This window comes from Catharus ustulatus, chromosome Z, assembly GCF_009819885.2.
Source record: "Catharus ustulatus isolate bCatUst1 chromosome Z, bCatUst1.pri.v2, whole genome shotgun sequence".
Taxonomy (NCBI): Eukaryota; Metazoa; Chordata; class Aves; order Passeriformes; family Turdidae; genus Catharus; species Catharus ustulatus.
This window is the reverse complement of record NC_046262.2, coordinates 28,514,764-28,529,238: the sequence shown is the minus strand read 5'-3', so window position 1 is coordinate 28,529,238 and position 14,475 is coordinate 28,514,764. Positions and strand designations below refer to the sequence as shown.

The 14,475-nt window shown below is 38.4% G+C and overlaps 1 protein-coding gene across 1 annotated transcript; it reads right to left on the bottom strand.

Annotated features, from left to right (window-relative positions):
• Positions 1-2,356: 2,356 nt before the first annotated feature.
• Positions 2,357-14,265, bottom strand: MLANA (melan-A). Its single transcript, XM_033085891.1, has 5 exons — positions 12,650-14,265; positions 11,722-11,817; positions 9,266-9,362; positions 7,134-7,235; positions 2,357-6,200 (listed from the first exon to the last, which is right to left on the bottom strand). The coding sequence occupies exons 2-5, from the start codon at positions 11,793-11,795 to the stop codon at positions 6,132-6,134; spliced, it is 342 nt and encodes a 113-aa protein (XP_032941782.1). The 5' UTR covers positions 11,796-11,817; positions 12,650-14,265; the 3' UTR covers positions 2,357-6,131.
• Positions 14,266-14,475: the final 210 nt, after the last annotated feature.

The window sequence follows — 14,475 nt, the reverse complement described above, 5'->3', positions numbered from 1 at the left end:
GGACAGTATTCTACACATAGTTCAAATAATACTGTTCTTGCCAGTAGAGTGCTTTTTGCAATGAGATCAAGGAAGAACAGGAAGTGGGAGAGGTCTGTGAAGTAATTGCTTCCTCCATGGCCTAAGAAATTGATGGAAAACCAATATTTTTTAAAAAAAGAGAGCCCATGTCTGAAAGTGAGTTTCTTGCTTAGGAACATGAAATGCAAGTGATGTGGCTGGTGCAGCAGTCCTGTCCTTGTATTAGCTGCACCTAGGACTGGGTGTTTCACTCACTCTAGTGGTCAGTAGAGAATGCTTAATGGAAAGAATTGAGAAATAGATCAAGTATGAGTTAATTTTCCCAGTATGTATACACAGCCTTCAACAGTAATTCCATGGGAATTGTGTGAAGCCTGAACTTGTCTATGACCTGGAAAGGGCAGATCTTGCAGCCAAGGAATCAGGTACTGGAAAAATGTGAGCAGTAATTCAGAGAAGCAGAACAGAAAAAACAGTTATATAAAAGCATAAAACTGCTTCTCATTATAAGAAGTGGTGGGAGAGGTACATGAATCCTGTTGAACACCAGAAGGTTTTAATGAGGAGTTGACTGAAATTGTTGTTGGCGCCAAAATCCAGGAAGTGAAGATCATGTGGGCTGCATATCCTGGGAATTACAAGTGTAAGAAAGACAAGCTTCTTAAATCTGTGTTGATACCAAAAATGTTCAGTTTAATTTTCTTGGAGATAGAGAAATAGGAGTAATTTATAACAAGATAGACATCTGACACATTTAAATCCTTGCAAGCATTTCTCTTCAGGATATCAATGTCAGGGAATATTCACACTTACCATATGATTTTGTTGTTTTAATAAAAATTCTGAAGCAGTTCTAAGGTTTTTCTTTTTTATGGCTTTCAGATGACAATCCTAAAATTCCTCTTGCAAATGAATGCAGAATCAAATCTAGCACTCAGCTATGTCTAAAAAGGGCTACTCTTTTGCTCCGGAGTGTCAGGAGCAATGAGTTACTTGAGGTATATTTGTGGTACTGTGGAGAAATAGAGAAATAGAAATCAATTACTTTTGCCATGGTGAGTAGGAAAGGACAAACTTACAGAACTTGGAAGATGACACCTTTTTCTTAAGAAAATTATTTTCAACAAAAATTAGTCAGATCTACAAGATGATGGTAAGGTAAATTAAAAAAAAAAAAAAGAACTGTGGAGAAGGAAGGCTACTTTTCTGTGTATGCAGAGAACATAGCAAACGTGAAGCAGAGAATTCTGTTTCTCCCATCAAGAGGTAGAGCTGAAAAAACTTTACAAAATCAGTATTAAAAGACTGAAGTGTTTATATTAGGCCATCACTCTTTGTTTTGTACTGATTGGAACTCATGTGATGTATCTCTCAGGAAAGGAACAAATGTGGTCCATACATCTAATTGAGGCTACACTAAAGTGGTTTGGAAATGTGAAGGCATATGTGAAGGCATATGTGAAGGCACTGCTTAAGCATTGTTCAGATTTTCACCCGTGTGAATATGTGAATCCACCAAGACTGGAGTTTGCAGCTATCCCATGTGGAGGCAATAAATGTGACAATTAATGTCAGTAGTGTTGCCAAAATGGACTATATGTTCCGGCCTTTTTTTCTCTAGTTAAATAGGGCCCATTAGTCTCTGGTTTTTTTCTTAATGAATAAATGTCATAGAACCACAAAAGAAGAGAATGGGTCAGGTTGGAAGGGACTACAGCAGGTCACCTGGTCCAATCTCCCTGCTCAAGCAGGATCACCCTAGAGCACATTTCACACTATTGCTCCAGATGATACTTGAATATTTCCAGTAAGGGAGACTCCACAGCCTCTCTGGGCAACCTGTTGCAGTGTGAGAGATGTGATCCAGTGGGATTTGAGACATGGTTCATGGTGGATGAGGATGAGATAGATGAACCTTTCTTCTTCATATTGCTGAGAGCAAAAGGCAGTTAGGAACACCATTGCATCCGAAAATGTAGTCTTTTGTACTGGCACAAGAGTAGAATCTACATGGACAAACATCTAGAAGAGCTAGATGTTGGCAGCAAAGAAACTAATAGTTCACTCTATTCATTAGAAATCTAAGACTGCTGCCTTTGAGCCAAGGACTTTTTGTGTAAAGGAAGTAAAATAAAAAGTTGAGGTTCTCTAAGGATGCAATATATGGAGGATAATCCCAAAAAGTACACAAGTGCTGGATTTTCGCTGTCAGCATATGTGTAGATAATACACATAGATAGCTTTTAAAATTATATTGCTGCTAGTTTACCCTTTTTACTGCATATAAAGTTCAGTGCTGATCTGTATCCAAAAGATAACACTGGAAATTTTCAAGTACTTTTCAGCTCTAATGGGCAGTAAAATATGTTTAATGAAATTATATGAACACACAATAATCTTTCAACCTTGTTGTACAGTTTTATACACAGTTAACAGAAAAGTACAAGTGCATAAATGCTACTTCTCCAAAGACAAAGAAACTCATTAACCTTTTCCTTTACATAAGAAGTGCAAAGAAGTTTGCTTTTAAAGGCAAAGAATGTACTCTTATGTTATGTGAGTACATGGACATAACACCAACAAAGAAATGGATATTCTACCAATATTAGACATAAACATTAATCGAAGTATTTCACTGAAAAATTACAAGCAATGTGGCTAATAGTAATGCAGTTCTTATGGCCAAGATAATATACATACATCCCCAGTTGTAGCAGGAGTTAAGCTAAAGGACATTGCTGAGGTAAATGTCTCTGGATTCTCCTAGCAACCAACTGCAAATGCCAGTCATTTATACTAGACTGGTGAGACTCTAAAAAAGCCAATGCTTGCTGTGGAAGGTTTGTGGTACTTTCTTTTATGATAACTATCTGTCATGTATAGACTATTCCCTTTTGCTCTTGGCTCAAGGGAGTGTTTTGCTACATGGTGCAGTATGCCAGGAAGGTTGAATTTATCAGGACCTGCTGCATTTTACCTTTATTCAATAGCGTTGAAGGCTACATTAAGGCCTGTTAACTGCATTAGAAAGTAGATGATCCAACAGGATCATACCAGCAATCCAAACACAGACAGTGTAACTGCTATTGCCATTCTAATTTACCAATCTGACCAAAACACACTATATTAGCAGGGGGTCTTTTTTTGAAGTATTTGTTGTGTCTATTTAAGGGTTACATGCATAGCTATGGAGAAGTTCCTAAGATCCTCTTGTAAGATAAGCTTTAGTAACAGTGTGTCTGCTGCTCTGATAGTGCAGATAAGCAGTAAGCAGAGCTTTGTTCTCCAGCTATAATTAGCCACCTCTTCATCAGCATCCTGGGGAAAAACTCAAATTGCCCATGAATTTCTTCATTAGCTTTTTTCGATGGAAGAAAATGAAGCACAAATACCATGTTTGTTCAAAATTGTAGTTGTCATACAAGGCATCTGATAGCAACCTGATTGCAAAGAGGGCAAAACCAGAGGAGCAGAAAGTCTTGGACTTTTATATCCTCTCTATTACATACGTGACCAAACAAAAGAAATTATGAATCTAAATTTTGGTGACCAGTTGCTACTCTGGAGTCATAAAACTGTCTAATCTGAAAGGCTTTCCAGGAAAGTTGAACGCTATATACCATGTTCACCATGTACGGTAATTAAAACATTTCTGTGCATTTCTCTTTAAAGGTGCAGATGTCCTGGAATGTTATAACTAGTCTTTGGTAAAGTGCAGGGTTATTAAGTGTAATACAGAAAGTACCAGTTCTTGCATCATGCAGCTTTGGCAATTACAGGTCTCTTGTTTTCAAGATCTGACCTGTCTTTTACCAATGTTTTTTGTATTTTTGTAAATGAGTCAGCAGCCAGACTCTGCCATATAGAGTCTGGGTATAGAGCCAGATTTGAAAAATGGAATTTAGAATGGCATTCAGCATGAGTGATGAAATTTACAACTATTTGAGTGCTCTGTGAAACTCTGTTTCATGCTCTTAATTTAATGCACTTAAACCTGAGACCACTGTCTAACTGTGTCTATAAAGTAAAAATACTGCTTTCACCAGGAGAAAAAAGAGAGACTTTCTGAAAACTAAGGACAGGTTTCCCAGAGGGCTTATCTATCCTTTAACTATCTTTAAATTCAGCTCAAAGTTTAATTGTTCCAGTTCTGTCTGCTGAGGAGTTTTAACAATTTGACCTTATATAGTTCCACAAAGCAATTAATGTTTCTACTTCATCAGTGTTAACTTCCTTGTGAGCTTTTGCAACATCTGGTAATATATTTAATTCTGACACTACTAAAAACGTGTGCCATCAAGTAAAGATTTTTGAAATCTAAGCATTTCACTTCTTCATAGTAAGTAATCTCTATTAATTTTAATTGATTTTTTTTCTCAGACACAAGAAAATGGCTGTGTACGTCAGTTCTATATCACTGTAGCACTACACAGTCTTTTGAAAGGATGCTGCCCTAGAGTAGGGAAATGCAGAATGCTGAGTTGCTAAAGATGGCCCCAAGCTTTAGCTTACCAGTCCTGCAATAAAATTGTGTTCTACATCTCTAGTGCTTACTAGGTATAAGATGGCATTTTTTATATTTTCCTATGCATTCTTCTTCCTGTAGCTAAATAATTCCACAGGTTTTTTCCCTGACAGGCAGATATTGGAAATGACACAGGTAAAACAGTTTTTTAGGTTAAAATACATCTTTAAGTTTCTAAATAAATATATCAACTGAATTTATAAAAACATATGGGTAGATTATAACCTTTTACAGCAATTACTGATATTTATTACTTTCTAACAATTTCAGTAATCTGTATAAACACTTTTATTACACAAGAAACCTTTCAAAAAAGCTGTCATTACTTTTCAACATATATGGAGTTTTTATGTTAGGCAAATAACTGTGCCTTCTGTTGAAAGCTTTTTTTGTTTTAAGATGTTTGTATTTGCATATTTGATGACAAAGAACTAGATTCTTTACAAATAGCAGTCAATTGCTTTATGAAATCAGTTTTCTTCTGTAACTTGTGCTTTTAATAAATGTTGTACCATTTTAGCTACCTCCTGCTGTGAGATATCAGGCCTTGTGTATAAATTTATTGATCTGCATATAATCTTAAGTAGTAATCTGGCAAGCAAGCAATAACATAAACTATCAAATGTATCAAACAATAAGTATCAAATGTATCTAGCCAATTTATTGCATATCAAAATTCTTCGTTTTTTATTACTGATAGTGTTATGACAAGCTGGGAGAATTAACATCTAGGAGTCTGCTGTCTTCTGCATTCTTCAAGAAACATGGTTTTCATCCATTTTCTTACATAGTTTCATCATATTAGAAAGAACATGAAAAATCATTATATTTACAGAGTTCTTCTGCTCTCTCACATGTCTGCCACAAGGAAACAAAAGGTGATGTCATTAAATCCATTCACAGTATCAAATAGTATGGACTCCGAGTAGAATCTCCTAGATTCCTTAGACTGATTGTGTTTTATAAGGAATTAAGTCATTACAGGTACATGAAGAAGTGATGTGAGATAAAAGTGTGTTGTAAAACATAGCCACTTTTTAGAAGTTAATTTTAAAACTACTGGTGAGGAAAATAGTCTGTAAGAGGACACGTAGTCAAATGGTTTGTTTCATTTTGTGACGGATTCTTTTACATCACATTCTAAGGAATAGCTGGGGTTTTTTACTTGTTTTTGGTTTTTAGTATGAGGTTTTTTTGTGTTTGTGGTTTGTTGCTGTTGGTTTTGGTTTTTTATTATTTTATAGGGAAACTAAATGAGGAAGATGAAAACAAAGGTTCTGTCACTTTTTACTCTGATGGATACTGAATAGTTTGTTATTAGACATGTATGTAGACCTATGAAGGATTCAAGATGACCAGACCATAATGTATTAATCTGATTGCAAGAAGTGAAAATGTTCAGATTTATTAATTTCAAGGACCAGTTCTATATGTTAAGCGGAAATACTTTTCAGTAATTGCTAATGAAAATATCTTGGGGTTTTTTGTATGATTTTAGCTTTAAGAAAGTTAAGCACATACAGGAAATAGAGAGCAAGCATGAAGAAATGGAATCAGTATATTTAGGGTTTCAACTTTCATGTTATCATGGTGAATAAGGCGGTGGTGACAGATCTGCAGCAATTTTGTCATAAGCTGGTGGAGCATCAGGTACCTGCGGTAAGGAAAGTGAGTGTGAAAGATCAAAAAAAATCCCAACTGACTTACAAGAAAAATGACAAGAAGATGATGTTAAACAGGCAGCAAGCTATTTACCACCATATTAAATACAGTTCTATGGCTTAAAGAGGCTGTCCTCATTCTTTGTGTCTGTTTTTTAAGGTTACTTTTTTGGTAGTATGTTTTCTGGTTTTGCATCAGATTAGCTTTATTGCTATTGTTCATCCAAAGAAAGAATTTTTAATGTTAGAAAGGCAGGAATATTTTTCTTCTATATGGGGTGAATTTAGATTGGTAATTCAGATAAATATTGAAGCTTTTCTTTAAGACTCTTGATGCAGGCACATTATCTTGTTTCTAGTGGTAAAAATATGAGCAGCAGTTAGCCTCTTCTCGATTCTGAAGCAGTTTAAACATACCCATTTATATAGACTTATAACTTAATCTACCCTTTTGAAAATGGAAAGTTTAAATGTTCGTCTTTCCATAATGATTAGAAGAGGTAACACTATGAAGTTTTAAAATGTTCGCTGATAATGCTTGTCAGAGTATAGTGTACCAGACACAATCCATTTGGTGTTTGTCAGAATGGCAAAAAATCAATTGTTTAGAGATGTTTGGGTATTTTCAGTATATTTCAGCATTCAGTTGTTGCAGCATTCTAATAGATTGCAAAATGATCATACAATTTAGGAATAAATGTAAATTGAAGACAATAACTTTTAAAATAAGCCTTCTAAATAGTAGATTAAAAAAAAAAATCACAGTACAAATTTTTCCAAATACTACTTTGTAAGTTGATATTGAGGCATTGAAGACTCCAAGTATGAGAGAATACATCAAGGGAGAAATCATCAAGTGCCTGTTTAACAATATTATCTCACCATGTCTTACTCAGTTTTAAGTGAAATCTTGAGTTGCAACTTACCACAGAATTAAAGTCTCTGTAGTCCTGCAGAGCCATTTTGCAGTCCAGTATTTCTCTCTCACCTACCACATTTCGTATTGTGCTCACACTAGAGCTTTTGCTCTGTGACAGATCATGAAGAAATATCAGGAAGGTGAAAGGAAGCAGAGAGTGTGAAATTGCAGCAAAATTTGGCAGCACATATACAGTATGTATTAGAATCTGGGATTAGGCTCAACCTAACACTTTTTGCGGTCTCTGCTGAGACATATGCTCTATCTCCTGTGTGATCCAATGATATTGCCAGGGAAATAAGTATCGTATTTTTTAGGTCCCAGAGTGATGCTGGAACTGACATCTCATTTACCCAAATGCCTTCTCTTTTTTATGTCACCCATTTCTTTCTTTAATTCCCAACCTTTTTGTTTTTCATTTTTTCAGCATTTCTTTTATACACATTCTGTACCAGTTCTCCTCTAGCCAAAAAGAGCCTAAGAAAAATATAGTTTTCAAAACCAGAAAGTAGCAATCTGTGATGAGAAGGAATTAAAAACAGGTTATGCTTTTTTGCCAGGATATACAAAGCACGCATTGGGTTTGATTTTTTAAGTTTGTTTTTTTTTGTATTACTTATATTTTTGCAGCATTTCACTATGAAAGTTGATTTTTTAGGTATTTTGCCAGTCAATGTACATATTGGATAGGTAATTGGATAATTGGATAGAAAGAGAATGGAACAAAGTTACCAGAAACAGCAAGGAAATGGATTTGCTGACTTAGATGACAGCTTTGCTGGTTTTTTTCAGTCCCAGATAGTTACTTATACCTCCTTCAAAATATTAGGATAACTAAAAGATGCTGTAAAATGTGTATTTGGATAAAGCTTTGTCCTGGTTTCAGCTGGAGTGGAGTTAATTTACTTTCAAACAGCTGGTATAGTGCTTTGTTTTGTACTCATTATGACAATAATGCTGATAACACAATGATGATTTGGTTTTTGAGCAGTAGCTCTTGCCCTAAGTCAAGGATTTTTCAGTGGCTCATGCTCTGCCGGAGAATGGATGCACAAGAAAGTGGGACAGATTATGACTGGGACACCTGACCTGGACTAGCTAAAGGGATATTACAGCAGAGAACGTCATGCTTAGTATATAAATAAGAGACTTGGCTGGAGGGGCTGATTGCTGCTCAGGAATGAGATGGGCATCAGTTGAGAAACTGTATTGGGCATCACTTGTTCCTTTGGGTTTTATTCCTCTCTTTCTCTCCTTTTCATTATTATGATTATTAGTAGATTATTACATTGTTCGATTTTGTTTCAGTTATTGAGCTGTTCTCATCTCAATCCATGAAGTTCACCTTTTCTTTCCGTTTCTCCTCCACATCAGGGTGGCAGTGGGAAGTAAGTCTTTACATAGTGATTAATTGTTGTCTGGGCTTGAACCATAACAAGCTTTCACTTTAAACAATTAAGAAATACCTCCCTTTCATAGGAGAGAGAGGAAAACTTCAAAAATAAAGCTTTGACACTTCTAACAACAGATGTTATGAGAAGGATTGTACCTTTCTTTGAATATTTTCTAAGAAGACACAAAGGAAAATATTAAGGTAGTCTTTAGAAAATAAATCTCAAACTTGTCCCACTTTTTTTGTAAATCTTAAAATTGCAAGTTAAATTTTATATGTATGAATCATGCATCACCCATATGTGAGCATATTTACCTACTTGTAACAGTTATTTTTCTTCGCTGCTTCCTAGATTTAATCTAATCATATCTGTCCTTATTTAGGGATAAATCTTATGAGCAGTGAATATGTTACATTTTTTTTAAGTGAAAGGGCCCATCTCTTTGTTTTGTGTAAATATAAATAGAATTCTTCCTACAAATGAGACTGATGTGTTGTGCAAAGTGGGCAACTGGTTTCATGTCCCTTTGCTTTGGTTCCTCTTACCCCTTTGTCTGACTCGCAGGTTCTTCAGGACAGGCTGTGTTTCATACTGTGTGATTTTGTCTATAACGTGTTAGTGTAAATACTGCCTGAGATAATGATGTCCTGTTACAGATTTGATGTTCTCTGCATTAATGTCATGCAAATCAAGGTAATATGTTGTCAAAATAATAGCATGAGAGAAAATAAGCTGCCACACTTACCCGCAGACTTTTGTAGCCACTACGTCTTTTGTAATACCAGCAGCCAAAGATAAGTAAAATTGCCAGCACCAAAATAAAAAGTCCAATACCCAGAGCTCTGTTAGGAAAGCAAAACAAAATAATTTACACCACAACTAGATGCATCCTCCCAGGAGCAAGAATGGCTAGACCAAAAGTTTGTGTCAGCATCCTTTGATCAGAGGAAGACATGGAGCAGAATTTACCTCAGAAAATTGAAAACGTATCAATAACTTCAGCCAGTTTCTGTAGATTTAACTGTTAGCTAATTTCTCTACCAAGTTCTTAAACATTTAAAAAATAAATTGCTTTGAAAATATCTATCTTCCAGTGACTACTGATTCCAAAAACACACCTATCTGGCAAATCACAGCATTGTGATATTTCAAATGAATGTGAAATAAATGCCACACCTGGAATGATGCAGCTCATGTTTATTTGCTAAATTTCTCTAGGCAGCAAGTATTTAAAATGTATCCTAATTGCATCGTATTGCACCAGCTTCTAATGACAAGGGTTTTTTGATACATAAAAGACATTGCAACCTTAAAACATGACTAAGAAACTTTGAATTATTCAGAAAGAGCTCTATAAGGATTTACAGTAAATTCACGAATACAAGCCGCACTGAGTATAAGCCGCATCTCTGGGTGTTGGCAAATATTTCGGTTTTTGTCCATAGATAACCGCACACGAATATAAGCCGCTCTGTCGTTCGCAGCGAGGACCCGCGTGCAATTAGTAACAGAACCGCGGGAGGGCGGGGTTTACTGGCTGAGCTAAGGCTGTGCAGGCTCGGCCCGCTAGGGGCCGCTGACGGGGCCAGGTGGCCCAGCCCGGTGCTGCCACTCGGGGCCGGCCGCCACTGCCCCTGGGCTCGGTCACCCCGGGTCGGCGCTGCCCCGCGGTGGCAGGCAGGGACGGAGCTTCCCCCGCTCCTACTGCAGCGGCGGCGGGCGGGGACGGAGCTTTCCCGCGCCCGTGGCGCCGGCGGCGGGCGTGGACAAAGCACCCCGCCTCCTCCCCGAGCCGCGGCAATGGCGGCGCGCACTTCCCGCCCCCCCCCGGGCCGCGGCAATGGCTGCGCAGGGCTCCCGTCGGCTCCCGGAGCCGCGGCAATGGCGGCGCCCCCCCCCGTCGGCTCCCCGGGCCGCGGCAATGGCGGCGCGCACTTCCCGCCCCCCCCCAGGCCGCGGCAATGGCGGCGCCCCCCCCCGTCAGCTCCCCGGGCCGCGGCAATGGCGGCGCGGCCCCCCCGCGTCCTCCCCGGGCCGCGGCAATGACGGCGCGGCCCCCCCGCGTCCTCCCTGAGCCGCGGCAATGGCGGCGCCCCCCCCCCCGTCGGCTCCCGGGGCCGCGGCAATGGCGGCGCCCCCCCCCCCCGTCGGCTCCCCGGGCCGCGGCAATGGCGGCGCCCCCCCCCTCCTCCCCTGGGCTGCAGCAGAGGAGGAAAGAAGAGAGCTCTCCCGCCTCTCTCCCCGCCCCCCGTGCTGCCTGCAGGGAGCCAGGGCAACACGGTAACACTGTAACAATTGCGAAATGCCGGCTTTTACTGGCCGGTGCTTGGCTCGGCACTCTGGCTGGCACGTCCGGGGTTGTAAATGTCAGAAAATTATTAATATATTAGCCGCACCCGACTATTAGCCGCACTTCCGGGTTTCCACCAAAATTTTTGTCAAATTGCTGCGGCTTGTATTCGTGAAATTACTGTAATTCCTGCATGACATACTAGCCACAGTTTTTGTGTCACTGGGTCATTTTGGGGAAACTATTGTTTGCAAACTGTGCTGTAAAACATCCTTCCCACTGCTCACTTGGCACATTTAGAGGTAAGCATGCCTACTAGCCAGTTGGGGGTTTTTTTTGGTGGTGGTAGTGCTAGTTTTTTCTGGTTTTTTTGTTTACTTGTCTTATGTAATAAATCATCACCAGTTGAGTGGTGTTTCTAATAATCCTAAACCAAACATATTATATTGTAATTCAAGGATAAAAAATATTTGCCAGAAACAATTTGGGAGTCAAAATTGTATGGCATCTTACGCATTTTTAAAACAATTTCTCTGGGGGGTTTGCCCCGTTCTTTAGGGTGAGACAATGTCCCTTTGAGGTTCCAAAGAGAGGTGTGTGAATATACCGATTTAGTATACAGATCACCTTGCAACAGCCTCAAAAGTAAATTCTAAATAAGCTTCAATAAACCTGGTAAAGGCTTGTGATCTTATGATCATATGATTTAACTCTTGAATTCTGTAGTTCTGGTTTTTCTTACCATCAAGGGCTAAGATTGCACTGTGACAAAACATTAGAATGATAAGATCATTAAAAGATACTCCATCTATATACAACAGTGACTTTTTTTGGTACAATTTTCTGTTTTTCTTTCAATGCAAATTCTTTTACCAGCTTACATGCTAACATAGGTTTTGATTTATGCTTACTCTTCTGCTGCAATATGGATGTGTCCTTTCCCTCTGAAGTAGTTGCCATCCAGGTGGTTATTTCTTCTGGGCATTTTGTGAGGTTGGTCCTCAAACCTACGGGTAGAAACACAGTGTTTCAGTGTGATAAATAATTTCTTACCTTTAAAGAATAATATTTTCAGCCTCTTTGTTTTAACAGGAGCATTTTAGAGAGGCAGGATAATCTGATATCTTCAGAATCAATTAGTTGCATATACACATTCAACTGTCCCAATTTAAGATAAAACTCAAAACCATAACTATACTCTGCATATTAGTATCACCACTGATATCAAGGTGTTTGCAACTGAGTCTAACAGATTGCAGAATTTGATGTGATCTGTTTAGGCACCAAGTGATGGCAAAATCTAGAATATAGAAAAAAAGGCAATTTACCTGAACAAGAAAAATGATCAAGAAGAAAAACTAATATTGTTTTTTTTCTATTTTGTTATTCCCTGTAAGCACTCAGGGGACAGGTTTTCAATCACTGGAGACTCTCAGAGATCTGTTGAGTTTCAGATGGGAATACTGATTTATGTCTGCTGACAATCTAAACTCAGATGTGTAGGGAATTTATATTACAATCTTTATTCCCAGTCTTAAGGTGATAGTCATAGCTATCTAAACTGTTAAAAATCTATTAAATCAAATAGAGTGAAGAAGAAATCCTCATGTAATCACGTTTCTGTAATGTGAAGGGCACAACAACAGATCCTACTTGATAGCAGCCCACTAACCTACCTAGGCTAAACAGGTAAATTATAAAAGACAATGACTTTACTGAAGAGAATTCAAGGAAAGAAAACATTTTGAGTTCTCTTAGAGACAGTCAAGCCTCTTCTAAAGCATAATTTTTAAGCAAAACTGAAAATTTTGTGTAAACCAATAAAAAATTAAATCTTACCTCCTTCAGACCTGTATTCTGTCTGTTAACTGAAGGCATATGCAGCTTTCTTTGACTTGGTCTGTTTTTTTCTCCTTTGATCTGTCCTCTTATGACTATCACGAGTTTAAATTCCTTTCAGTACAGCTTCTGAATGCATTAATTAGCATGAAAGGGGCAAGGAGACAACTTCTCATTTTCTTCTGCATCCTTCCATCTTAAAAAGTAGCCGAAAAATCTGTTATTTCTTGATTAATTACATGTGCTGTGAGAGACAGCCCAACACCTTCTTACCTGACCAATAAATACAAGCTCCTAGAGTGGACAGACTGTTTCTATATGCAAACATGTTTGATCAAACATGTTATGATCCTCTGTATTTTGTTGCAGAGGACTGGTATTTTTGCATGTATTTACTATAGCTTTGTCTATGCACACTTTTGCACCATTTAGCACTGTGCAAACTAGTATATGCGGACCAAAACTCATTACCTTGTGACAGAAGTGTCTTAGATTAAGGTAAATGCACTTTAATTGTATACTGAGAAGTAAATACTGCAACAAAAAGAGAGTCTGAGCCATGGGTGGCAGAACTAATGAAGCCTGGCCTTTGCCTGTGCTAACACTGTAGTAAATCCATTTACAAGGCAAGAAATGGCAGTCGGTGATTGATTCGGAGGTCTGGGTACTGTGATATACCAGCAGTTAGTTACTGCCAAAAGAGCAAGGAGATAAAAGAACCATATTCTACTTGTCATTTGTCCTAATGAATCATTAATCTGAGCCTCTCTGTCCCTCTCCAGATTTTTTTAAATTCAAAGGATTAAACACTTTTAAGTTTTCACTTTGAAGCTGTGCACTGGGCTCTAAATATGGTGAAAATCACTGACAGATTCAAAAGAAAATAAGAAAGAACAGATAATGTGAGTGACCAACATCCATTTCTTTAGGAAGTCAGATTAAAATTATTAATATTGATATTTTTTAACTACTGTGGGGCTGCTTCTATATTTTTGCTAATTATGGTAAAAATCTGACCTGCTTTTATATATTTTTCCATGGTAGTGCCTAGAGATCAGACCAGAGGCAGTGGGCACAGACTGAACTTCAGGAAACCTTTTTTTCTGTGAGTTGCCCAGAGAGTTTGTCGAGTCTTCCCCACTGGAGATCTGCAAAAGCCATCTGGACACAGTCATGGGCAGTCAGCTCCAAGTGGCTCTGCTGCAGCAGGGGGTTAGACAGCAGGACCCCCAGAGGTGCCTTCCAAACTCATTCTGTGATTAGTGCCAGAAGGATCTAGCTGGTTTTGCTAGACTCAATAAAGTTTGAAGCAGCATAGTTTTTGCAGAGAGGAAAATAAAGAGTACAGGAAGAATGAAGAGTATAAACTTGCTAATTTGGGCAAGTTAACTGAGATGAGCCCAATAGGAATTTCAAAGGTAAAAGAGGTGCAGAGAAGTTGTAAATATCCATGTGTGTAAAACTTTAAGTGGACACTATCACAGTCTGCCAAGTTCCCAAGAAACATGCCAGCCCTTGTGCACTCTGAAAATGTTGTAAAGTTCTTTATCAAATCATGTGTTTTCCTGAAGAAAAGCTTCCCTTCTGGAAGAGGACAACTGAAGGGTGGTGCTTGATCTTGTGAGAATCAAAATACTAATAAAGAAAATTCATGTGATTTCTTCATGTAGCAAAACCAGTCTCTGACCCTTACTTGCTTCAAGTGATACGTGGGGTAAAATGTCAACTGCTTGAATATTATGTGTTCTGAATAATCTCTTGTTAATAGTATAACAAGAAAGGGAAAAAAACCCAACTTTGTCATGGATCTGCGGTGTCATCTGGAA